Source organism: Emys orbicularis, chromosome 7 (assembly GCF_028017835.1).
Source record: "Emys orbicularis isolate rEmyOrb1 chromosome 7, rEmyOrb1.hap1, whole genome shotgun sequence".
Lineage (NCBI taxonomy): Eukaryota > Metazoa > Chordata > Testudines > Emydidae > Emys > Emys orbicularis.
In genome coordinates, this window is record NC_088689.1 from 109524438 (window position 1) to 109551320 (window position 26883).

Here is a 26883-nt window from a genome sequence, read left to right on the forward strand (position 1 = left end):
TAGACCTCAATCATATCCCCCCTTAGTCATCTCTTTTCCAAGCTGAAAAGTCCCAATCTTATTAATCTCTCCTCATATAGAAGCGGACAGTAATCTCCCCAGTGAGACCTCGTGCAATGTCATGTTTGTAGGAACCAGTAGCCCTTCCAGTAAATAACCGCTTTGTTCTTCAAGGACCCGCAATGGGAGAGACCTAGACCCCCACAGAGAAATCCCACAATCTCCTGGACAAGTTTAGTCCCTTCCTCACAGCTGTTCTCTCCCGGTGACAGAAGGGTACTCAGAAGATTTAGTCAAGTAGTTTCTGCCCAAATCATCAGGGCTTTTAAAGAAAGAATTTTTATACAATGTAATATCAATAGAAAGATTTGTATGATTAATGAACATCAATGAAAGTTTGCTTAGGGGGATGGGGAGAGCAGGGACTGCTCTCTGCGGCATTGGATACCCCAGCCTTACAGCCTTGGGCTAGTACCTAAGATCCTGACATTGGAACTGGCTAAAAACAGAGTGATACTGGTTAGACAGAGGGGACCAAATTCATCAAGTGCCAAAGCAGGCGCATTTCCTGTTGAAGTCATCAGGAGATGCACCAGCTTGCATTAGGGCTGGGTTTGGCCTACAAAAGGTAACAGGCCCACCTAGCTTCACTGCCTCAGGCTGGGCAGGATGTGCAGGAAGGAAAAACAAACAATGTAAAGACTATGAAGTCTATGAGGAGTTTAAGATCTACTCAGTTTTAATGATCTTGGGGGCAGGGCACGGAGTGATAGGAGAAGGAGCATTTCTGGGCATTGGGTGTTGAAACATGCCTTGCTCCCTGTTGCCTACCTTCCTCATCAGCTAAAACACACACACTGTGTAAATCCTGACCTGGAAATGCACCTCATCATCCGTCCATCAGGAGTTCTCTTCCCACCAGCTCAGGCTAATGTGCTGAGAGCTCTCCAGTCGAGCCCCTTCTTCTTGGGGTGTGGTAGCCAGGGAGAATCCCAGCGTAGCCCTCTAGGGACGGGCTCTTCAAGGCCTGGCAGCTCTATTATAAGGTGACCTGGTAACTGAATCATACAAGGCCAGTCTGGTGCTGAGACGCCCAAGCATGAGAACTCAGAAGTCACAGGACTGGGAGTCACGTTGGCTTTGCTGGCGAGCCACTTGGCCATCATTTTCAAAAATGGCCCCTGTGTTTGGGTGCCCAGCTTGAGACAACTAGGGCCTGATTTTCAGGAAGTGTTGTGCTCCTGTCACTCCGGTTGAAGTCAGTGGGAGCAGTAGGTGCACACAACGCCTGCAAATGAAGCCTAACTTGTCCCATGGTGGGGCCCCAATAACTGAGGCATCCAGAATTAGCAGACACGTCTGAAAATGTTCTGAGACCTTGGTGTGCCTCAGTTTCCCCATGTGTAAAATGCCGCTAATGATAGTGACCGGCTTCCTAAGAGGGTTAGGAAGCTTTGTTACTGTCTTTAAAGGGTAGTGAGCTCCTTGTTAGGTGCTGGAAGGGCCAACGTGTTGATTATGTACTAGTAGCTAAAAGTCCTGCTGTTACATGGGCGTAATTCATAAAGTCATGTGTGTAAAAAAGCCCAGAGTGGCTGAGAACTTAAAAACTGGATGGTAGCAGACCATGCATCCCAGGGATGATTGAACAGAAAGAGCTCTCAACCATGATTGTAGCTGTATCCATCGCTTCACACTGACTCAACAGAGATTTTAGGTTTCAGAGTGAGACACACAGCGAGTTCCTGGAATTGTATTATGTAGATTGCTATTTGCCTGGGAGTCACTTTAGGACTGAAATAACCCCAGTTCTGCTCTCCTCATGGTATGTCTGCCATCCAGGAGACCAGCTGTCACCTTATTTTGAGCTATCTGAAGCCAGTTCTGCATATGAAGAGATGCATGCCCTGATCTCACGTGACCTCACATGGGCCCTATCCTGCTGCCTGTAAGTGAGTGGCCGAATTCCCATTGGCTTCAGTGGCAGCAGGAGGGGACATGTTGTGGGTGGGCCCCAGGGGCTGCTGGGGTAACGGGGTGCTGTAGGTCAGGATGGAGTGACACACTGAGAAGGGAATGGGAGCCAGGAGTGAAATACTGGGAGCGCTGCAGGTGAGAAGCGAGGTGCCTTGGCAGAACTATGTTAGGAAGAAGCTTGCCCATCACTTGCCCCGTCAGCCTGTCATTTCAGGATCTCTAGTTTTGCCTAAAATTGCAAAGGGGGACAGCCCTGTGATTCCAGAGAGGTCAAGGAATGAATTTCCCAAGTGTCTGGAAGGTGGAACACTGCAATGTCATAGACCTGAAAGTGCTTTTAAAGCCACGAGGGCTGTTTGCTTTAAATGGCAGCCAACCCAGCTGCTACTGCCTGCACTTCTGCCATCCGGGCCAGGACTCTGTGTGCAGGAAGTGGGCTCTCCCCTGCCTGTTCTGCCTGGTGGGAGCAGCAATCGTGCAGGCCAGTGGATTGGCGCTTTCTCTGCTTCCCTCTCACCAGAACAGAATGTGCTCCTACAGCTTCTAGAACAGCCTGGATTCCTGACTGAGCTGGGGCTCCCAAGGGACGGGCTTGTAACAAGGCCTCCTAACCCTCAGGCCAAGCTATTCACCGGTGGGGCTGCGCACTGACAGGCTGCTGGGGTGTTGGCTCAGCTGGGTAGGTAGGAGAGATGGGGATGTTCTGTATGGGAAACCCAGCTGTGGCTAACGGGGATCCGCTTATCAAACATCTTTGGTAGAGATGACTCCACTGTGCGAATCCAGAGGAAGAGCACATATCTCGGTGCTGTTCTGGGAAGCTTTAAAAATACCCCAGCCCTAGACTAGAACTCCTCTCAGGGCAGAGGGGTAACCGGTGAAGCCAGGATTCTCAAAAGGAGTCTGCACCCACAGCTGGGGCCAGAGATCCCAAAGAGCTCAGCTTCCGTTTGGCACTTAAATAAGGGGCTTTGGTCCCAACTGGGCATGCTGAGCATGTTGAAATCTGGCCCTTAACATTCCCCTTCGTGCTGCTCAGCCCTCTGCTGAGGAGGGGGCTCACTGCACCCACAGGCTGGCTGCTCTCTACACATGGGCCCTGTCTTTGGGGGGTTTCCTCAGGGACTGAGTGAGTGACTGAGGAATCTGGGCTCCCGCCTTTCACACGGAATGCATCAGTCATGGCATGTGCTGGCTACAAGCTGCATCCAATTAGCTGCTGCTGTCTGGTCCTGATATCGGTCTCTCTGTCCCTAAATCATTAAAAATAAATTAAGAAATTGCCACACTAGTTTTAGGTCCTGCATAAATAAATCAATGAGCAATCATCATCTGCCCTTGCAGCGTGTGCTCATCTTTGTTCGAGCCTATGGTTGGGGGGGAGGAGGGGGTCATTGGTGACTGTTTTGTTGTGTTCAGCCGCTGCGCTGGTTGTAGGTCCTACAGTTATACAAAGCTGTGGATGCTGCACAGTGATGGTGGAGTGTGCCTGTGCGCAGAAATGCTGCAATTATTTAACACAGACCACCCGCACAATATAAAGCAGAGCTAGAATCAAGCGTCTTCGGGGACTGGGAATGCAGTCAGGAGAGCCCCCGTGCTGCACTCAGTGACTCCAGCCTGAGGAAGATGCAAGCAGGGTCCGGGGATCAGAGCATGGGGCAGAGGGATCCCAGGGGGGGCACCTCTCTGTGTTTGGTATTGTGGGACCCAGTCGTGTAGCAATGCTGCGTTGCAGCATCTGGCCCCCTGTGTGGTCACGTGCTGTTGTTTTGTGTTGACACAGCATTGTGATGGGAAGAGGTGAGGGGATGCAGCCAGCATAGCCCGAGCCTCTCCTTAGGGGCAGCTGCCTCCTAGCTGGGAGCTGGTGACCCTGACACTGGATGTGAGTGATTCTGTGCTCCCAGCATCTCTGCAAACAGATCCTCTTTCTCCAGTCTGTCTGACGAGCAGGGGCCTTCTGATCTGGCATGAACGTAAGTGCTTAGTACGAGAAGGGACCCAGTGTGGAACTGAACGGGGCTGTCCCCTTAGGAATGATTTACAAGCCAGCTGGCCTGGCCTGCGCCCTGTTCTCTGCCACTGGCAGCCCCTGAGCCCACTCTGGCTGGCAGGTCTGAGGAGCAAGCACTCATCTTGCGCTCAGAGGAGCCAGTTGCTGGTTTATGTAAAAGGACCCTGTGAAACCAATTAGCAGAAGAGCAATGTTGTTTGTCAGGGCTGGAGCCGGGGTGGGTGGGGATTTGGGGGTGGGAAGTTTGGGAGAGCCTCCGATCTCCCTGCCAGCTCTCGCTCCCATGTGCCTTGTTTAGCTGTGACCTTCCCGCGCAGCAGTGCAAGCGGTGTCATCTCTTTCCCGGGGTTGTCGCTCCCCCCATGCACGGCCCTTGTCAATTTCACCACAGAGGAGGAGGAATCTAACACGCTGGGGCAGCTTTTAACACTAATTTAAAAATGCCGAACAAACAGCCGCTTCTCGCCAACCGCCCCAGCGGAGCCCAATTTAGGGGAGAACAAATCTGATCGCCTGCTGCAGCTGCCTTAATGAGTCCTGATCCGGGACTTTAGCAGAGGGCTGGATTGGATTTAGGCAAACAGCAAAACCCCAAAGCCCAAATCAGTTTTACTGTCGTATAAATTCCAGCTCACGGCGTGTGATTGCCCTGAGCCTACTGTGAGTTAACGTGCGGCGTGGCCTGTGAGTCAGAGTGCAGGAATGGGAGCCAGGACTCCTGGGTTTTGCCACCAGCTCTACCGCTGACCTGAAGCAAGCCTGTGCCTCGGTGGGGGGTGATTAGTTAGGACTTGTTCTGAACAGCATCATTAGTTGTACACGGCGATGTTTGCAGAGCACTTTGAAGATGAGATGCAGTGTGCGAAGGCTAGGTGATGATTAGTAACCCTGCAGTGCCCATTGCTGTGGCGAGGAACTAGATTGCCTTACTGAAATTGCTCCTAGATCGGCGCAGTTCCTCACGGCTGGGGTGCATTGAGACAGGGCTGGCTACTGCTTGGTTCTCTTCCTTCCCTGTGCTCCTCTCTGCCCTGGCCCTTGGCTGGGGAGAAGTTGTGTCTAGCGAATGGACGCCCACCACTGGGAGGGGGATATCCCCAGCTGATAAAACAGCCAAGACCCAAAGTTACAGCAGGCCAGGTTTGCCATGAATGCAGATAGACTAGGCCAGCTTGGCTTTGCAGCAGCCCCAAAGGGAGCTGGTATGGGCTTTGGGGCGAGGAGGGAGGAAAGGGCCAGCCAGGACTTTGAACAGAAAATTCACTGAAAGGAAGGAACTGGCTCCGGCATTGAGGCCTTCTCCATAGCAACCTGGGGCTGTCAAGGACAGCGCCACGATCTCTCCCAGCGCTCCCCGCTGGGGTGTGGGAAGGTCAGATGCGTGCTCTTGGGTCAAGGTGCTGCCCCTGTATTAACGTGCCAGCTCACTCCCCACTGGCACCACTCTAAGAATCCACGTCCCGTGGGAATTGCCGGGGCAGCCTCCTCCTGCCTCCCCTTCCCCAGGCTCCGTGTTGCCAATGACTCAGCCCCCCGGCATGGGAGCACAGCACTCCCCCATTAATTCTGTTTAATGCCTGCAGGTGTGTGCTGAGCGCCGGGGCCGGTGAAATCTGGTGTAAAATTGCCCATAATTACCTTGTTAGCAGCAGTGGCGGGCCTGCGCCTCTCTGCTCATCCGTCATTGTGCTGGCTTTTGTCAGGCCACACCTGTCTGCTTTATTGGGAATCATCCGGTTAAATGAGGCGTGTCTCGAAGTCGGGGGCTCCCTTCTCTCCCCAGCTGGCACCAGCTCAGGCTTTGTTTGCTGAGAGGGGCCCGGGTGGCTGTGGGGAAGGGGTTAGCGTCCATTGCCTTTGGGGCAGCAGCCTCTCTGTGGGGCCTCTGCTGACCTTTCCAGGGCAGCAGGAGTGTGGTGGAGCTGGTCCTCTGGCCAGGGTGTGGTCCTGATTCTAGAGTGTTTGTGATCTGCCTGAAGGCCTGGCAGGCCTACCTCTTCCACCCCGTGCAGCCATGGCTGCCCCTGCAGCTGGGCCTACAGACTGTCTGTGCTTATGCATCAGCAGGCGCTTGTGGGCGTGTGCAGAGTTCCTGTGAGTTAGAGGGGGTGGCTCAGTGCCTTGAAAGACCCAGATTCCTTGGAGCACAGGGTTGACTCCACTGCTCCGCCACCCGAGGCAGAGTGCCAGGCAGCTTATTGTCTGTGGGGCTTTCGGGGGTGGGGGGTGGGGGGGGGCTGTTCTGCCTTGTGTGGGCAGTAAGAACCCCTGGGCCCTTATCATAGCCCAAAGCACTTGCCTTCGTACCCTTGTCCAGAGAGCCCTCTCCCTGTCCTCTTGCTGCCTCCAATTCAAGCTTTGCTTTGCTCTCTCTCAGCTGTCGCCGGAGACGGGCCCCAGGCAGGGAGGGACCCGTCTGACCATCACTGGGGAGAACCTGGGCCTGAAGTTTGAGGATGTGCGCATGGGAGTGCGGGTCGGCAAAGTGATGTGCATCCCCATCGAGAGCGAGTACATCAGCGCGGAGCAGTAAGTGCCCAACTGGCAGGGGGCGGTCGGGTGCCCTGGTCTGCTAGCCAGAAATGGAGACTCCAGGTTGGAGGGGTTCACGTGTTCTGAGTGGGAGCGCTCACCCTCGCTGCTGGGAGCTGGTGTTAACACTGGAGCACTGAGCTGGAGCAGCGAGGGACAGAGCCCATGCCCAGCCAGTGCAGAGAAGTGACTCTGACACCGCCTGTGGAGCTGCAAACCCACCCAGCCTGCAGGCCACGCTGGCCAGTTCTAGACTGGCCCTAGTGTCCCCTGCTGCCTTCCTAGCCTAGAGCTGGGATCTCGCTCAGCGGAGAGCTGTCGACCCAACTCATACACCCGCTGCTGTCTGAGCACGTCCAGCCTCGCAGTTGGCTGGGAGCAGGGCTGGACTGGGCAGTTAAGTAGGGAAGTTGTGCATTAGCTCACTCCGATAACTGGTTCACCAGCACAGCAAGTTATCAGGGAAATGGGCCTGCCTGAGTCCTGGGGCATCTAAACCCTGACACAGCTCTTCTGGTCCCATGAGCCCCCCAGGCCTGTCCCTGGGCTAGGTGGCAGTGAAGGACTAACCTGAACAGTCGGAGAGAGCCAGTGGGCGGCTCTGCTTGCTGTGGACAGAGGCAAGGGGGAACACGGGCTCTCTGGGGAAGATCTCCACATGTCCTTGTGCTCATGTGGAACTCCTTGGCAGCCAGGGGCTTCAGCTTGTGCCAGGAGATCTACTCCATGGACAGCTGATCAGTGCTGGACTGTCCCTTCCCTTCCCCTCCAAGCACATACTGCTGAGAGCTGTAACTTCCTACTTCTCCATGGGCTAGGCTGTGTGAATCATAACAGCCCATCAGAATGCAGGGCTGAGGTGGCAAGGAAAGAGCTGTGCAAAACTAGTCATGGTCCTATAGTCAAGCGTCATGGTAGTTGCTCTTCCAGGAGACAGGCACACCCAGCCAGGCCAGCCCTCGGCTCCCCAACCCCTCTGCTCCAGGACATCCATGTGTAGCTCCACGGAGCAACCCCGCCATGGCAAATGCACTGAGAGCTCCTTTCCTGCTTCCCCTAGAATTGTGTGTGAGATCGGAGACGCCAGCTCAGGCCGAGCCCACGATGCCCGTGTGGAGGTGTGCATCAGGGACTGCTCCCCCAGCTACAGGGCCACATCCCCCAAAAGCTTCACGTTTGTGGTAAGGTTATACAGTATTATCCCTCTGGCTCCCAGCATGTCCACCTCCCCTTGCCCTGTAGTTACCAATCCCGCTCCCTCCCAGGGGCACCGGAGCCCATAGAAACAAATCTGTGGGGAGTGGGGAGGAGGGGTGGACACGGTCCCAGTTTGAAGCCTACAGTGAGCCCACCTTGGTTTACAACCATGTCAATTCTCCCAAGTTAAGTAGGGACGGGCTGGCTCTGGACTTGGATGGGAGACCTAGGAATACCCAAACACTCCAGGAAGCAGAGCCGGTGATTCCAGACACAATGCGTCTTGCTCTGAGTTGACACTTTGCTGCTTGGAAGCACCGTTTTTCAGCTGGAAAGAAAAAACTGGTTCCTCGCCCCTGGTCACTATAGATCCCCAGGGGTTCTTGGCAAGAGTTGGGGTGTCTTGGTCAAATCTCGGCTAACTGCTCTGCTTCTCTAAAATCTCCTCTGCAGTTTCAGCGGGGTATGGGATTCCTCTAGACACCGGCCTTAACTTCAGTGCGTTGTTGCTGTCCGACAGCTACTTCCCGCCTCCTGCACACCTTGTTCCAATAGCTGCCCCCTTCACCATCGTCCACCCGTGCAGCTTCTGGCTCTGCACTTTGTCATTCACTGCGCACGCTTGAATTGCTGGATTTGTTGCTTTTCTTTGGCAGACGCCCACTTTCTACCGCGTGACTCCGGCTCGGGGTCCCCTCTCTGGGGGCACCTGGATTAGCATTGAGGGCAACCACCTCAACGCAGGCAGTGATGTCACAGTGACCATCGGGGGACGACCTTGTGTCTTTTCATGGTAGGGGTTCCATGGACAGGGGATCGCTGGGGCGGGCTGGAGAGGCAGGTATGATCCCTGGGCTGTGCGGAGAGGATGGGGAGCGGACCCACAGCCATGACAGGGGTGGAGCGCGGGCTCTGGAGTGAGGTGCCTTTGCCTGGTTCCTGTGGAATTTCTCCCTTGAAATCCTGGCGTTTCTATTTCCAAGGCTCCTGAAAGAGACCAAAGAATGAGGATTTTGTCTCTAAAATCACAAAGCCCTGAGGCATGAAGTGGATAATTTTTAGATTAGGGATGATAATGGAGCGGCTCTTTAAATATTTTCCTGCGGTAATTACTGGTTATCAGCCCTAATCGCTGCTGTTTGCAGCAGCCGCGCGATGGGGAACGCTCGGGAGTCGCGCTGGCTTCTCCTGCTGCCTTTTGTTTTATTTTTCTCTCTGTTAACTGACAATTTCACCAGCACTTCCCCGGGGGAAGGGGGGGAGATGGGTAAAGACAGAGGGCAGTGCCTCGGGCACTGTCACTGCTGGGCTTGCCCAAGGCTGGCGGGACCAGGAGCGGTGTCGGCAGGTTCCAAAGTGCACCCCATCCCGCGGCTGGAGGCCGTGGCTAGAACTGAGGAGGGGTTGCATTGATGAGGCTGTCCTGCATACCCCACAGGGCTCCCTCTCTGATTGCCAGAAACTCCCCAGTCCAGAGGTCCCATGGCTGGCGGGTGAAGTTGTGTTTTGAACTGACAAGGGGGTGCTCTCCAACACAATTGCGGCACCTGCACAACTGGGCTGGTGGCTTTCTGTCCCGCCTCTAGCACTGAGTGCTGTACCCACCTCTGGGGTAGGAGGAGGTGGAGGGTGCCTGCGAGGGCTGGTAACCATCAAATAGAGTCTGGTGCTCAATGTGCAGCCTAGAGTGAGATGCTGTCCTGCCCCTCCCCATAGCCAGAGATGCTCAGAGCCTCCTCGGTATCTGACGGCTCTTCTGCCTTGTCCCCAGGAGAAACGCTCGGGAGATCCGGTGCCGGACGCCACCAGGCCAGAGCCCTGGCGGGTCACCCATCCTCATCAACATCAACCGGGCCGAGCTGAGTAACCCCGAGGTGAAGTACAATTACACAGAGGACCCCACCATCCAGAAGATAGACCCAGAGTGGAGCATCAACAGGTAAATCTCAGAGGGCAGGGGTCCTCGTGCTCACCGGGGGAGGAGTTACCCGTGGGCCCTAGCAGGTGTGAGTATATGCTGAGTATACGTGAGAGGTGGGGCCCTAGCGTAGCTCTTCAGAGCAGGGATCATGCCTCTGATATGTCTGTACAGCGCCTAGCAGGCCTGGGCTCCCATCCCGACCAGGGCCTCTGGGCACTGCCACCATAGGCCATTGGAGGGCTGGCTACAGGACACACCCCAGAGCACTGGGAGGAAAGGAGGAGTAGCCAGAGGTGCCCGGCGTGGTACCTGGCCTCAGCACACTCCTGGAATTGCAGCACTTAGACTGGCAGGGGGCAGAAGAGGAGAGGGCTTTCAGCCTGGCATTTGGCTGCAGCGAATAACATGAAAGTATGTCCCACCAGGGGATTTCTGAAGGGTTTACATGTGCTGTTAAAAGGCTTGAATTGGCTGGAGCAGAAGGTAAGGACTCGATTAAATTGCACATGCCATCGGCCCTCCTGGAGCCTGGCTGTGAAATAGGCTCCCCAAAAAGCCTTGGGGGGAAGCCCTGCTGCTCTGGGGCATTTAAAGCAAAGACCCAGAGAAGGCTCTGTCCTGGCCCCCAGAGCATACCTGGGTGGGCTCTCGTGGGGCTTTTCCATTTCTGACTCCCACACTCCTCTGGGTCTCACTGGATGGCCAAGGGAGGTTGCCAGTCGGAATGTACCCTGGACGTTCTAAGCTGCTGCCGCTTCGGGGACCTGTGTTGAGATGGGGTGGGAGGGTCTCGCCCCTTGGTAGGCAGGTGTACATGTTCCAGAACCCACCCCCAATCGGCACCCTGATGGCCGCCTCAGCAGAGAGGCCAAGGCTTGAGTGGGTCCCTGGAGACTGAACTCCCCACACATCCCAGAGGTCTGTGGCGGAGGGAAGCTCGCCCTATGGCAACCTGCTGTAGCTGCTCTGTGAGCTTGCAGAGATCTGCAGTCGCCAGGACTGCAAACCCAGCACCTTCCAGCAGCAGGAAGCCGACAGGCACAGCAGAGAACTTGCCCAAAGCAGCCAGGCTCTGTGCCGTGCTTTCGGTGCTCCGCTCGCCAGGAGGTGGCAGTGGGCAAGCGCTATGGGAGTGGTCCACGGGGGCGATGTTGTTTCAAATGGAAGCCTCTGGCAGATCTGCCGCTGCGGCTGAAGGTGGAAGTCAGCTGTTCCTGCTGCGTGGACAGAAGCCGGCGTGGCACCATGAGTGAGGTGGGCACATTGTTCCCAATGGCAGAACCTGGTCCATGCTGATGGGTTGCTGGGATGTTTCCAGACTGGAGTTGGGAGGGACGATCCCATATTACAGTATTACAAGCGAGTCCCTTGGGACAGGTTCCAAGATAGGCAGCGATGGCATGTGCCCACCTTCACCAATGCCTGGGTGCCCTGTGCCAGAGCAGCCTCTCCTAACTCCTTCCTCTCTGTGCCTCCTAGCGGTGGGACGTTGCTGACTGTGATAGGCACCAACCTGGCCACTATCAAAGAGCCCAGGATCCGTGCCAAGTACGGCAGCGCTGAGAGGGAGAACGTAAGTAGATCTCCAGCTGTCTGGAGAGGCCCTGTGCCTGGTTTGGGGAGGGAGGGCAAGGAGTCCTATCTCCTTGCTTCCATGCAGGACACCAGTGAAAAGCACGTCCTGCCACCTCCCCCGTGTACCTGTGACTTTGACGGTCTCAGTCATTAGAAGAGAGACACCAAGCCAGCCGGGTCTTAGCTGGGGAGGGGCCAAAACGGGTCTGTCACTGGTGGGGGAGAAAGTGACTGGATGGGGTTAGAGATCTGGAGAGAGGGAGAGGAGTGGGGAACTGGATGCTGTTTCATGAAAGTGCTTTGGAAGCAGAAATGGTACCGACCGGGGGACAGCAAAGCTCCAGTCCCTGGCAGGGTCTCTCCTTACATCCACTCTCCGAAAATCAGGCCCCATGCATACAGGAGTCTCCTGACCCAGCACTGAAATGCAGCCACTTCTGGGATGGAACATGAGGTGTTTGCACAGCAACACTACACTAAAGTCTAGGACAGGAAGTGGAGAAGAATCCGGTATCCCGCTGGCAGTTCAGGGGGAGCTGACAGGCAGTGGTGAGGGAAGATATAGGAGCTCCACTTTATATCCCATTTCACTTGGGAGCAGTGAGAAGGTGGGATTATGGATGGGGTGTGGTCCAGCACCAGCTGTTGTGCAAAATGTCACTGGATTTTGAATGGCCACAAGTGCTCAGTACTTTGGTTTTGCGTCTCTGTTATTAGAAGGGCTTCCAACTGCACAGCACCTCTTAGGTTTGGGAGTGATTCGGAGGGAAGAGTGCCCCGTGACAGATTCAGCACAACTACTTCTTGCAGGGGGTCTCCCTTCCTGGGACTGACCACTCTTGAGCCAACTTAGCTTGTGAGATCAGACGGTATCACAGCCTGAGATGATGGGAGACTGTCTGATCAGCCCTGGTGCCTTGTCCCCTCTGTAGAACTGTACTGTCTACAACGACACCACCATGCTGTGCTACGCTCCATCCATCGACAACCCGTCCCGGAGCCCCCCAGAGATCGGTGACCGCCCAGATGAGATTGGCTTTGTCATGGATAATGTCCAGGCGCTGCTGATTGTTAATACCACCAGCTTCGTCTATTATCCGGACCCCATCTTCGAGCCCCTCAGCCCCTCTGGCATGCTGGAGCTCAAGCCCAGCTCTCCCCTTATCCTCAAGGTAAGCCCCCCACAGCTCTTGTCCCCCATCGCTTGTGCTGCCCTATTGCAGCCCCAGATCTCTGGCTTCCTTTTCCACCCTGGGCCAGCTGCACCTGTACAGCAGGTCAGAGAACTCAAACGGGGACGGAATGGACCAGTTCAGAGTCAGAGCTGCTGGCCCGGCAGCTGGTCTCTCGGGGGTTAAATGGATTGTGCCGGCCAGGTAAGTGGGGGAGGGGCGGTATTCCCTGCCCAGCAGTGGGAGAGCCATAGAACCCCATTGTGCCCTTACAAACCCTCTGCCTGCAGGACAGGTGGGATTTTCTGGCTATAGGTAAAGGCTGATGAAGTTGGGATCTGCTACAGGAGGTAGGCAAAGGAGTGCGTTCCACGGAGATGGAACTCACGGGGTCTCAACCTTTTCCAAACTGTCTCCCTCCCCCTCAGCAGTATGGGAAGGGCAGGGTGGTTGGGACCCCTTGGCACCGGTGGGGTGGCGCTCCCCAGGTTATGAAGCCCTGGTTTAATTATCCCCATGGGGCGAGTGGGTATGTGGCACCTTAGAGCCTTGCAGAAGGGATGTGGAGTGTTTTAGATGAGGGCACGCCCTGGTTAACCCTGTGTCTCCATGGGTGGGAGGGGCGTCCCTCCCCTCAGAGCTCAGGGACAAAGTCATCCCCGGGGTAACTGCACTGCAATCAGGGAGCGTGCCCCAGGGGTTTGGCTCATTCTGGGTGCATCTTCTTTGTATCTCCCTGGCTCAGATTCCCACTCGTTCTTCACTTCTTGTTGGACCTGTATCAGGGACTACGGGGGAGCGGAAGGATCCCTGCAGCCTCCTGCTCTCCCTGGGGTTAGAAGGCTGAGGGAGAGAATTTGCTTGGTGATGGGAGAATCCAGCTGCGGGAGAACTAATGATCTCGCTCCTTGTTCCCTTAAAGGGCCGGAACCTGCTCCCGCCGGCTGCTGGTAACTCCCGGCTGAACTACACAGTGCTGATTGGTGACACTCCCTGCGCCCTGACGGTCTCTGAGACCCAGCTCTTGTGCGAGTCGCCAAACCTCACGGGACAGCACAAAGTCACGGTAATGCTAACCGCCCCGACCGGCCTCTTTGGGCCCTGGCATCCTCGCAGGTGCTGCCAGGACTGCACCATGCCATGCACTGGGCACTTGTTCTTCCCGCTGAACAAGCCTCGTGTGGCTGGGGCCCGAGACAAACAGCCTCCAGCTCCAAAGCAGAGCTGGGATATCGTTTATCAACCCTTGTCGGGTTCCACCTGAGTTCTGAGGCAATGACAGCTGCATTGCCCCGCCCCGGCTGGGAGCCCTGTCTGTAGCAACACCCCAGGGGAGACCCCTGGGCAGCAGCCTGTGCACAGCACCGGGAACCTGCCTTGTGGCGTCCAGTTGTAAAAGCAGTCCAAGTTACCAAGAAGCACAGCTCTGCCATTGACAGCAAGTGTGTGTGTGTGTGTGTGTGGAGGGTGGGGCATGGGCTGACATGCTGGACCCCAACCCCCTCCTTCATAGCACCCTGCCGTACCCCAGCCCTCACTCCCCTCCTGCATGGGGCCCTGCTGAATTCCAGTCCTGTCCTGCATGCGGCCCTGCCGTACCCCATCCTCCTTTAGTGAATGGGCCCTGCCATGCCCCCTTCCACTCCCTCCTGCATGGCACCCTGCTAAACCCCACTGCCCCAGTCCCCTCCGGCTAGGGGCTCTGCCATACCTAATGAAACTTTCTGTTGATGGTGTAACCCTAAACATGCCTAGTTCTCCTGGGCCACTCCCTCATGCCGCAGTGAGGGACAGAGTAGCCTGTTAAGCAGAGTGCATTGCTGGTGTGCTGTTCCTCTGCAGGCTAGGACACTGGGCTCTGTAAAGATCCTTGTTTCCTGGGGGCCTCCCAAAGCACCTGACCTGGCACGGTGCTCACCGATGGCCGCTTTGGGAACAGCGCAGGCTGACCACATGCCATCGTATGCCCAGCGGTAGCTCACGTTCAGCCTGAGACATTAGGCTCCCCTTTTACTGAGCGGGGGGCGGTGGCTGGAGACAGAGGGGTTTAATCCCCTTCTGGCATACATTGGAGAGCATGCAGGGGCCCTTCCCCTTTCGCCCCCTGCCTGGCGCCAGCTGGCCACTGGTCCCTGGGTAAGAGCTCATCAACACCGGATTATGTGCACATGCAGGGGCTTAGATCTGCTGGGAGGAGCCCCCGGCTGCCTGCCTCCCTAGTGCCCTGTCCCCTACCCCAGGGCTGAGTGCTCCAGCCAGCCCGCCACGAGCACGCTCCATTGTTACCCGCACTCTGGGTGGGCCTGGCTGGACCTGCCAGCTCGGTTCCTTCCCTACTGGCCGCAGGAGACTCAGTCTGAGCCATATGGTCAAGGGGTTCCCGCCCCCTCACTTCCCCCAGCTCCTGGCTTAGCTTTAAGTAAGATTCTTTGTCAGGTTGTAGCTCAGCAGCAGCAGCGCTCAGGGTCTCAGTGCAGCCTTGTGTATTTGAAAGGGACCCAGAACGGTCCCCCCAGGCTCCTCATCCATCAGGGAACTCACTTTACATCCCATCTGTTATTGTAATGTTGTCTGAATGAGACATCAAACTCGCTGCCTGCTCCTCACAGGGGCTGACAACACACCAGCATGTCTTCTGCATCCCATTAAAGCTCTGCATGCGCTCGGACAAGCCCCTCGCACTGTAGCCCCCGCACCTGCTCTGCGGCCTGCCCCACGGCCTCCTCCAAACTACCTTCTGGTGTCAATGCCCCTCGGAAGTGTGGGTTCACTTTGCTCACTGGGCTCTGCCCGGGCTGGTATGATAATGATCTGACCTTCCTATTACACACCTTGGACACATGCCGCTTGTGTGGATACAGAGATCCTGCGGTCTGGGGGTCCCTGCTTTCTGAGAACCCCATTCCAGCATGCACCTCCTCCCCCGTAAGGAAGGGGAAGGGAGGGTCGCTCTCTCCCCCACCCCCAATTTAAAGAGTGAATCATAGAAAGTAGGGCTGGAATGAACCTCAAGTGGTCATCTAGTCCAGCCTACTGCACTGAGGCAGGACTAAGTAAACCTTGGCCATCCCGACAGGGATAGGCTCCCTGGAAGCCTATTCCAGAGCTTAACTACCCTTAGAGTTAGACCGTTTCCCCCAATATCTAACATAAATCTCCCTGGCTGCAGATTAAGCTCCTTCTTGTCTTGCCCTCAGTGAACACAGAACAATTGATCACAGTCCTCTGTATAACAGCCCTTGACATATGTGAAGACTGTTATCAGGTCCCCCCTTCAGTCTGCTTTTCTCAGGACTAAGCATGCCCAGTTTTTTTAACCTTTCCTCACAGGTTAGGTTCTCTAAACCTTTGATCATTTTTGTTGCTCTCCTCTGGACTCTCCAATTTAGCCACACCTTTCTTCAAGTGTGGTGCCTGGAAGGACTCCAGCTGAGGCCTCACCAGGGCCGAGTAGAGTGGGACAATCACCTCCCGTGTCTTACATACAACACTCCAGTTAATTCACCCCAGAATGAAATTAGCCTTTTTCACCCCTCCCAGCTTGGTGTCGTCTGCAGCTTTTATACATGTACTCTCCACTTCATTATCCAAGTCATTAATGAAAATATGGAACAGTACCGGACCCAGGACAGACTCCTGCCGCCCCCACTAGATACCCCTCCCAGTGACAGTGAACCACTGATAACTACTCTGAGTATGGTTTTCCAACCTCCATTGTCCACCCCCCTGACAGTCATTTCACCTAGACCACATTTCCCTAGTTGGCTCCTGGGGATGTCGTGGGGAACAGTGGGGGTGGCAGACCCTCCCTGCCCCTTTCCAGCTGTCAAAATCCTTCTGATCACAACCTGCCCCAGTTAGGAGAGGCGTCTTGACCCACACACCCCAAGCTAAACCCGCTCTTGACCTCTTCCCCATGCCAATGGAAGTCTCCCCGACTCACCCAGCTGCCAAACCCTCCTGTCCCCAGATGCTTTTTGGGGCATATGAGAGTTGGCCAGGGGCTCTGCAGTTCTCTTTGTATAGCATCCCCCAGCCTGTAGGGTGGCAGGTGGGTGGAAGAAGGGGGCACAGAGCCCTCTCAGCAGGGAGACGAGCCACTCCCCAGCCCTTAGCACTAACGTGAAGCCCTTTCCCTCCCATGCGACTCAGATCAAGGCTGGAGGGTTTGAGTTCTCCCCGGGGACGCTGCAGATCTACTCAGACAGCCTCCTGACGCTGCCTGCCATCATCGGGATCGGCGGCGGAGGCGGCCTCCTCCTGCTCATCATCATCATCGTCCTCATCGCCTACAAGCGCAAGTCCCGGGACGCCGACCGCACCTTGAAACGCCTGCAGCTGCAGATGGACAACCTGGAGTCCCGCGTGGCCTTGGAGTGCAAAGAGGGTGAGTCAGTCTCTGCTTCTCTCCCCACGGCTTCCCAGCTTCAGCCTGTCCCCATCCGTCAGCCCCTTCACCTGCTTTGCCAGCTCTGCCCCCTCTGGGTCGTTGGTTTCCCCTCTTGTGTTTGCTCCAAGACTCTCTGTTCACCTACCGTTTGTTGAAGGAGCTAGCGGTACCATGGACATCCATGATCCCTCAGCCAGAATCCCCAGGTCAGATGTTCAGGGTATTGATGTTCACATGCAGTCAGGCAGGCTCATTTCTATAGAGACTCCCTTGAAAGCCCCCATCCTCTGCAGCGTTGTCAGGTCCTTTCCCTGGTTGCCTCTGCATTCCCATAGGGTGCTGCGTGTGCATTTGCAGGTCCCTATCCTGAGTGCCACGGCTTGTTCTAGCTCTTGATGTGTCCGTTAACAGCGTCTGGTCCCAGCGTGGGACAAGGAACTCCCCTGTATATGACACAGGGCTGCTGCATGGTCTCACCACAGTGACAGCACAGTATGTTGCAATGCACCATCCTGGTCTTATGGCACAAGGGTCTTTGCTGGACAGGTGTTTCCTACTTGCTCCCTTCTCTTTCATATCCCCCAGTCTCCTGCTCTGCAAGCACCATGTCTGCTTGCAAAGCTTCATGCTCACCTACGGCATGTGCTAACTCACTGCACACAGAGCAGCCTTTTAAATCTGCCCTCTCATCCCAGTGCTGTGGGCCTCGAGCTCCTGATCTACAGGGACCTTCCCCTGCTCTAAGCCACTCTTGGGACCGGCGATCCGAGCAGGCAAAGTGACTTTGTTGGGGGGGGAACTTAACTTATTTTTAGTAGGATTTATTTTTTCGGTTAAGGATTTTATGTTTTTAAAGTCTAAAAGAGGACAAAAGAGGGTAGAGAAACCTGCCTGAAAAGGGCCTTGAGTCTCTCATTATGTGACAGAGGGATGCTGCGAAATTGGACAGAATGCCTCTTATGATCCTGCCGATAAAACCTAATTGCCCATTATCGCCGCAAGCCAGTGCCTGGGGCCGTGACCCTGCCAACTACAGCCAGCCCAGAGGCTGGGGGAGAAGCGGGCACCTAAAACGAGATAATAAAAAAGAAAAAACCCCTAAAAATCCATGTAGATGGCAATAGTGACAGAGAGAGGGGAGGGTGGAGGGGATCTCGTCTCCTCTTCCACAGCTGGCAGATAAAAGGATCTGCTTTTAATTAAAAGGCGCAATCTCTTCCCTGCCTTTTCTCTTTTCTAGTCCCTCTAGTTACAGATAAGATAGCGAGCCTTTCAAGCTGACGTTTGTTTTTTCTCATCAGGCTGACAAGCCTGCAACCCTCTGCCTAGCTTCCAGCTCCCTTTAAAGTGCTGTTAATTTGATTTCTCTGTGTTTTTTTTCTCTTTCCCTTATACAGTGCTAGAGATCCCCCTCCTACCCCCAAAGCCTTCCCCCATGGGTACCATTAAAGGCGCAGGACACCATTTCCCCCCCCTCCGTCTAGCACGAGCTCAGGCTGTGCCTGTTCTTACCCCAGGGTGCTGGGTTTGTGTTGGGCTTTTCTCTCTAACATTATTTAGGTCAGAATGAAATGAGAACATTCTTGTGGTTTAAACCTCTCTCTCGCCCAGCATCTCTGCCCTGTCATTCACAGCCGCCTACAGGTTTCTTACATATGTGCACATAGAAAGGGGTTAGAACCGAGAGGCTGAGGCTTCAGGACTCCTGGGTTCTATTCCCGGCTCTGCCACTGATTTGCTGTGTGACCCTGGGGAGGTCATATCCCCTCTCTGTGTTTCTGCTTTGCCCTGTGTAAAATGGAGATAAGGGTACTGCCCCTCTTGACAGGGTGGTGTGAGACTGAGATAATTGATGTCTGTAAATTGCCTTGAGCCCCTCTGATTACCAGTGCTAGGGACAAACGGCAGTCCCCACTATTCTAGATCTGTGGGGCTCTTATCATCTTTTGCTGGCACCAGTGTGGTAGCTCTAGGGCCCAGCCTGACCTCCCCTATTGACCTCCTGCAGGCCCATAGTCCCCTAACACAACTCTGCTCTTTCCATCCCAGCCTTTGCCGAACTGCAGACAGACATCCACGAGCTGACGAACGACTTAGACGGGGCTGGCATCCCCTTCCTGGACTATCGCACCTACGCCATGAGGGTCCTCTTCCCCGGGATAGAAGACCATCCTGTGCTGAAGGAGATGGAGGTGTGGTAATGTGTGTATGTGTGTCTGTCTGTCTCTCCGATGCTTCACCCTGGGGACACCTGCCTCTGGGAGCTGCGCTTCATGCCCGTCTGCTGCAGGGTTCACCATTGCCCCTTCTTCCTTCATTTTTAGTGCGGAAGTCTTGGAAGTTTCAGTGAATGATGGGAACTCACAGGTCTGGGCTCAGCAATGGATGGGGAGAGATTACTGACTCAGGAGTGACTCTGGCCACCCATCCAAGGAGATTGCAACATGCTGCAGTGGGCAGAGACTCTATTCTGGCAAAAGTCCATTTTCTTTACAGAGCACGGAGGAGCATCCTTCATGGCAACCTGTCCATGCAGTGTCCTCTGCCTGAGCTCTTGGGGTCTGGATTTGTAACATCTGGGTTTTCCAGCCGGGAGCGACTGAGGAGGTTGCACGTACAATGTTCTGAAACCTCCCTCTTGGTCCTCCAAGACCCCCATGTTAAAGCTGGGTGACACTGGGGTTTCCTCCCTTGGATAGAGAGGTTTACTCTGCTACGGTGCCCTGTAACTCCTTAACCCAGAGATGAGAGCTTATAGGACTGCAGTGCAGCATAGCAGAGGAACCCAATGCAATCTTGGGCTATGTATTTTTTAACACAGTGTATCATTAACCTGCAGAGCTCATTGACACAGATGTCACTGAGGCCAAGAATTAACAGGGTTCAAAGTAGGATTAGCTATTTCTACGGATAATGAGAAGATCCACAGGTATGTTAGAGAGGAACAAAATGTCTTTATAAGGGATATAAACCCCCAGGCTTCAGGGCAATTAGCTAGGTGCTAAGGGCCAGATTTCAAAAGCACTCAGCCCCCACTGAGAACAGATGGAGTATAGTGTTAAGTGACAAGAGTTAAAAAGGAACTTCCTCTGTAGTCAGGTTATTCCAAAAATGTCCATGATAGTGTTTCTTCACCTTGTTCTAAAGCGTCTGGTACTAGCTTTTGTTGGAGGTGGGCCACCAGTCTGATCCAATCAGGCAATTCTTATGTTCCTGTCTCATCCCAGAGGAGCCGGTCCCTGTCTGTGCAGCTATGGAGAGGTAGTGCCTGGGGCAATCAGTACAGTTCTCGGTACCTTTGTACCAGAAAGATGTTGACAAATTGGAGGGAATTCAGGGAAGAGCAACAGAAAGGGGAAAGTTTGGAAGAGTTAAGTCTGCATAGCGAGGCTGAATGGCGAGAGGAGGAGGGAGGGTGGACCCATCTAGAGACACGTGAAGGGGCAAACCCCAAGGAAGCAGAGGAGCTGTCTGGGGCGGTTTGGGGGAGGGAGTATAATGAGGAGTAATGGGATGACGTTGAGTAAGAAAAGCGCAGGAGTGTTTTTCTGATCGCTAGATCTGCTGGGCTGTGGAATAGTCTCCTGAGGGAAGTGGCAGAAGTCCCCTGGCTTGGCACACTGGAAGCTCTGAGTGGACAAAGCACTAGGAAATACACAATAGAGAAGCATCCAGTGCTGGTCTCAGGGAGTGGGGCTGGTGCTCCTGACTAGGCCTGGCTCATCTCTCTTGCTGGTGATTCCGAGACTCTAACCCTTGTGCTGCTGGTATCGTTCTGCCTTGCAGTGGGAAGGTCATTGCAGCCATAGAGCGATAATACATTTCACCAGCCGGCTTCTCCCAGGCATTGAAGCATGGGCTCAACCTGTTCCTGTCCTTCTGGGGGACCACAGATCACCCAACCAGCAGCTGCCTCCATCACTGTTGTCCCCATCTTATCCCTCACCTTGTCTCCAGGAGGGTGACCTGGCGGCCTCGCTATAGCAATCCTAGGGCCGTGTGCTTGCCACCTGCTTCCCCTCTGGGAAGTGTTGCGCTTTCACTGCCACTTGGGGAGAGGGTTGCTCTTCCCTGCCACAGACCCGCACTGCCACCTTCCACACCCCGCTTTATTCCTCTGCGTTTGCACTGACCAAGTTTCACCCAGCTAGGCCTACGCTGTCAGCTGGGCAAGAGCCTGGGCCACACCTCATCTGAATTAGGTGGAGCAGACTACTTCTGCCCTTCCTTTTAACTGGGACCTGGAGCCCCTGGAGACCACCAGCACGACCAAGGCGGCTCTCTGCACATCTGCGGGGGCTTCACTTCCTTGTCTAAGACCATCATGGCTGCATTTATGCTGCCCCTTCTCCACAGCTCCTGAGCATATGGTCTTGGACACCAGCCTGTCCCTCCGTGATACATCTTGCCACGTGCCGGTCAACGTGAACACAGGGAGGCCACTGCATGGCTACCACACTCACTGACATTAATATCAATATTCGTATTAATATCATTGCCGCTGTCATTTTCTACTGCACTTGATTTATTCAATTGGGTTTGTTTGATTCATGACCGGCTGCTCATTTCCAGCAGACTTGTCCGACATCATCCACCTTCCCAGCTCCATGGCTCCTCCCTGCAGAAGAGCATCTTGTCCCTTCTCCCCCTGCTCCCCAAACCAGCTCCCCCTTCCCTCCCAGCCTCACAATGTCTGCTTAATTTAGTGCATGCAAGTGCACATAAATTGGCTTCTGGTTTTTCTCAGTACCAAGGTTGCTCTTGATTGGAGTGGTGCGGGGTGACCGTAGCTTCCCCTCGCTGCTGACCGGACACAGTAATTAATGTTGACGTAGACTTCAGAACATGTTTAGGAGAAGTAATCGGCCCTGGTGCAGGATGCATGCAGAGTTATTAATTGCAGGGAATCAACCCCTTACAACTGCAAATGCATTCATTGTAACCCAGATGGCTTCTGCTACTGTGATCTGGCTCTCTCAGTGGGGTGGGTTGTAGTTCTATCTCCTGTGCTCCCTTTAGTCCCTACCCCCAACGTTGGGGGGTGGGGGAGAGGCACTTATCCTGGCTTTCACCACAGAGTCACAGTGTTCATGGATCTACCTTCCCCCAGGCTTGCAGGAGGCTCAGACAGTCCTGGCCTGGCCGTGGGGCACTGTACTGTTACCACACAGCACGAAGGGGTCATTCCCCCCGTGCTTCACCGCACAAAATGAAGAGGTCAGCGAGACCCTGACCCTCTCTCGTTTTCCATTGTAACCAGGGCTTTACTCAGCTTGGGCCTTCGGTGGGGAGGGGCTAATTCTTGGCAAGTAAACCTGCTACGAAGAGCTATGAGGGGGCTGCATCTTCATAACTATCTTGCTGCCTCTGCTGGCTCTCCATTCCCAAGCTCACCGGGCCCATTCCATTGTCCCCTTCTGCCCCCCTGGATCTGACACAGGAATGAATGTTCCCCCAACCCAGACACCCCTGGAGATGACAGATGACAGTCATGTGAGAGAGGGGAGTGAGTCCCCCTCACAGGCAGGATGGGTTAGGGGATAGGAGCCTGCAGCTTGGACTTGGGACACCTGGGTGCAGTGCCTGGCTGATGGAAGGGTGTGGTGAGGATAAAATGAAGGTGGGCGCCCAGAGGCTATGGTGATGAGTATCTAAGTACTAGGTAGATGGATGAACTCCTGTGTGTTGGGTGTGAGCTAATGGGCAGGGCAGACCCTTTACTGGTAGAGTCTTCCCGTGGCGTTGCCAGCCTTAGCTAGCGACGGGAGCCACACGTGGGCTGGCTGAGTAACTCTGGGGCGCATGGTGGGAACCCTGGGCTCTGCCCCTTGTAGAGGAGAAGTATTATTTATCAACTCAGGTTAAATAGAAAAACCCTTGTCTGGCTCCCCAGTCATAGACAGTGCTGCCCTTCCCTCTGTGCATGAGAGAGAGGTGTGGGGAGGACAGTGTGGGGACAGAGCAGGGCAGGAGGAGCTGGGGAGATTTGGAGAAGATGGATTTTCTTCACAAGGACCTGTACTCATAGCCTCGGGGTTAACGCAGCGACAGCTCTCGGGCTGATGCCCAGTGGGGTGTATAAGACACACATGGGTGTATAGCGTAGAGGTACTGCCGGACAAAGGTCTCTTTGTTTCTGTTATAAATGAAGTATTTTCAGGGGGGTCATAAGCTGCATGTGAAAATTGCCCTACCCAGTGGCGCTCCTCACTGCGCAGCATGACAGCGTGGTTCTAGGCTCCGCCCTCTCGCTCTCTCTGTTTCAAGCTCAGCCCCTGAAGGGTAAGGAGGGGAGGTGTCTGAAGTCCCATTGCACAGCCGTGATGCCCCAGTTGTGACAGAGCCAAGCCAGTGAGAATGCAGCTGATGTTTCTGTTCTACTGTCAGCGCTACCTGCCAGCTTCCCGCTTTCCTGTCTGTTTAGGGAGCCCCAGTGAACTTAGCTCACTGGGAAAAGCTTCCAAACTAGAGCTGGGCCTAGGAGGCGAGGCTTGGGTCTGGATCTGGATTTAGGCTTAGGCTGGGGTTTGGATCTGACAGTTCCAAATTCCCCTGAGATGTTGGCTCCGTACAATTGGATGTCAGGTCGGCTGCTGTTGGGAGATTTTTGCCAGCTTAAAATGTTCTCATAGCGCTGGAACCAGAAAACAGGCCCCTTCTGGGTTTGGATCCAAACTGTGAAGGCAAATTGAGATGCAAGGATTTGAATCCACCTCCTCCCCCCACCTAGAATTCCTAGGGTGTGTTCCGGCCCATCTCAGCCTCGCTTTTGGCAGTTGGTTTGCGGTGACTACACTCCGTCTGCTATCGCTTCCTCACTTAGCCTGGGCGGGGGTGGTCAGAAGTTAAAGGGCCAAGTTGGGTGGCTGGGGATAGAACTTACTGCTAGGAGAGAAGGGATGAAATTGAATCAATGACAATTTAGGCGGAATATCAGGAAACCTTTCCCAACGAGGAGACCTGCTAGACAGTGGAATCCTTTCCAAAGGGAAGGGATGGAAACCTCATTGAAACCTAGACATGACAAAGCCCCGGAGAAGTAACTGCAGGGGATAATTCTTCACTGGTCTTTTCCAGCTCCAATTTCTGTGATTTTAAACATACTGCACTCCGAATGCAAGAGAGAGCATGTGGGCTTGGTTGGGAAGTGAAGTGTTAAAAGTTTAAAGGGAGAAAAAGAACCCAGATTAAATAAAGCAAATACAGTTGTGTAAGCTTCATATAATTTAATCAGGTTTGCTTTTATTTGTCCCCTTAATCAGAATGAGTGTAACACTAGCTATTACAAGTGACGGGGAAGGAGCTCTTCCCCACACACACTAATCCGAAGCCAAGTCTTAGAGCCGTCATTAACAGCTCCCTTTTGCTTTGGGTTTGTGTGGGTTTTGTTTTTTTCCATTGCTTTGTGTGAATTTAAGCCTGATTAAATATTTAATTCTTTATTGTTCATTTACTTTTGCTAATGATCAGTGAGTTAGACACAAAGCCGCAGCAAAGCGGGGAATTGGGCTCAGTGAGGGTGCTCTCAGTGACACCATGTGTGACAGAGGCTTTGCGCTCTTCCCCGCTGTCCTCTTCCATCCCCTGCGCAAGACCCTGATAAGATCGCCGGGGCTGGACAGGATCAATTTCCCAGCTTATCAAGCTTTGGTTGCTCCACTAGCTGGGAACACGGCTCCGATAGGATCGTGCCATCTGATCCCTGCATCTCCCAGCCAAGCAGAGGACGATGTTTATTTTGAAATTGTAGCCTGAGCCCATCTGAAATCAGTCAGTGTGTCAGAAATGTGGCAGGTAGCCGGCTCTCCATGCTCAGACCCACATCAAAACCCCTGGGGGATAGTTGAATGCTGAAGGCAGTGGTGCCACCTGCCTGCCCTCTCCCCAAAGAATCCCTCCCTCTTTCTCACCCTTCCTTTCAAGGACTTCGCTGCCAGAATGACTTTAGCGCTAGCCGAAAGTGCCGGTGTGCTAGCCTAGGACTTGGGAGACCTGCGTTCAATTCCCTGCTCTGCCACAGACTTCCTGCATGACCACGAGCAAGTCACGAAGGGTGTGTGCACACCAGCACTGTTTCAAACCACCTGTCAGTGCGCACTAGGGAGCTCTTAGTGCGCGTCAGCCGGGTGCAGGCAGACAGTTAGCACGACAGGCTGGAGCTTTACAACCCAGCTTGCAGGACAGTAAGTGCTTGTGTAGACATGCCCTTATTCTCTCCAGGCCTCAGTTCCCCAGCTGGAAGATTCCCCCAGCTGGAACAGGGGAGGGATAGCTCAGTGGTTTGAGCATGGGCCTGGTAAACCCAGGGTTGTGAGTTCAATTCTTGAGGGGGCTACTTTGGGATCTGGGGTAAAATCAGTACTTGGTCCTGCTAGTGAAGGCAGGGGGCTGGACTCAGTGACCTTTCAGGGTCCCTCCCAGTTCTATGAGATAGGTATATCTCTCTCTCTCTCTCTCTCTATATATATATATATATATTTTAAGATGGGGATAATAGTACTGCCTGACTTAAGGGGTACTGCGTGAGGGTTGGGAAGTGCTCAGATACTACTGGAAGGGGGCCATCTAAGTCTCTCTCTGCAGGGCAGGTACAGCACCGGGGTAGGTTCCTCACCTCTGCCCTGCCGGGACCCCTTGTAGGACCAAGTTCAGTCTCCGTCACCCGTTCCTGGTTTGGCCATTCTGCTGAGATTACCAACAAGAGGCCAGTGAGTGCCAGCTGTGGTGTGCTTTGGGGTGTGAGGTGGACACCTGGGCTGTGACCCACAAACCCTTGGTCACCCAAACTATCCAACAGCCACCCGCTGGTGATGAGAGAAAGGGGAGGTTCGTCCCGTGGGAAATGCCCAGAGTTTGGAATTAGTTTCTGCCGTGGAACATTAAGTTGAAACATTGGGAAATTTCACAGAATGAAAAATGCCAAAAATTTTCAATCTCAGCAAAATAATGGGAGGCGTCGAAGCCCCATTTTTCATTTCGAGCTGACATTTTGAAATGAAAAATGTTGCTTGGTTTCAAACGTTGGCTTGAAACGACATTTTCATTTTGATTCTCCTGATCGGAAAATGGGGGGGAAATTCATTAACATTGACATTTCCCCATGGAAAATACTTTACGTTGATGAAACCATGTTTTCCAATGGGAAGACTTTGAGTGTGAAAAATTTCATCCATCTCTAGTAACAACTGTCAGTCACTGCTGACCAAAACTGGGTTGGTACTGGAGAGGTGGAGGTAGAAGTCTCCATACCCCACCCCCTCAGTCAGCCAGCTCCCCCTTCTTTCCCCACCTGGGTTTCCTGCCCAGACACACATGTGGCTGACTGCTGTACAGAACCAAGCACACCCTGAAACGTAACATGAATCTCAAGGATATGGGAAGTATTTTGGGCTTCTTGTGCTGAGATCCAGCCAGAAAAGTTTGGACACCTATGTCCTTTAGCGACTCAGTATTTTGGCAGTTCTTTAATTTGGAAAGGGAGAGATGTTTTCTTATGCTGTGGAATGTCCAAAGAGCTGGTCCGAGGTCTTTGCTGGGTACAGAGTGAATTCAACTTCTCATTGGATAGGAAATTGGAAGTTAGACTGTGCGTGTGTGTGTGTGTACGCACGCACCTGCGCCCTCGCTCACATAAATTCCGTGACATTGTTAGCCTGACAAATGCACGTTGCCAAAGTGTAAAAAAGCCCAATCCGCCCAAGTCTCTGAGACAGGAAGGTCTGATCCACCCAGGTAGGGCTGCATGCTGGAGAGGGAGAATGAGTCTGTGGACATTCTATTCTAATCTAGCCATCACAACTGCCCTGAAGGCATCTCTTTACAGATAGGCTCTTCTTGTTCTCTGCTCAGGCAGTGCTTTGCTGCTGCTCAAAGGTGGGTGAGAGGTGGCCTGTGGCCAGTCACTAATACAGAGCATGTGTCGAAGAAACAGGTTCCCAGTAGTGACCTCTGCAAAGGCATCTTGGCTCCCAGGGGCATTGTGAACGTAGGGGCAAGGCTGTCCAGTGTTGTCCGATAGCACTTCCCCGCTTTGTACCTTGAGCAACAGCTGGGGGAGGATCTTCTAGGTTCCCTGCGTTTTTTAACCCTTTCCTTTTCGCAC

At 54.0% G+C, this 26883-nt stretch overlaps 1 protein-coding gene across 6 annotated transcripts in view; it reads left to right on the forward strand.

Annotated features, from left to right (window-relative positions):
* PLXNA1 (plexin A1) overlaps window positions 1–26883 on the forward strand; it is a 239942-nt gene that overhangs the window by 171184 nt on the left and 41875 nt on the right. For 4 of the 6 annotated variants that reach the window (XM_065408674.1, XM_065408675.1, XM_065408678.1 and 1 more), the window contains 9 exons: window positions 6372–6523; window positions 7587–7707; window positions 8380–8516; window positions 9495–9662; window positions 11124–11217; window positions 12152–12391; window positions 13314–13457; window positions 16544–16778; window positions 18831–18973. In XM_065408674.1, coding sequence (XP_065264746.1) covers window positions 6372–6523; window positions 7587–7707; window positions 8380–8516; window positions 9495–9662; window positions 11124–11217; window positions 12152–12391; window positions 13314–13457; window positions 16544–16778; window positions 18831–18973 — 1434 coding nt within the window. Of the gene's footprint in view, window positions 1–6371; window positions 6524–7586; window positions 7708–8379; window positions 8517–9494; window positions 9663–11123; window positions 11218–12151; window positions 12392–13313; window positions 13458–16543; window positions 16779–18830; window positions 18976–20131; window positions 20142–23810; window positions 23821–26883 lie in introns of all 6 variants that reach the window. The other 2 variants (XM_065408677.1, XM_065408676.1) reach the window with 2 other exon arrangements.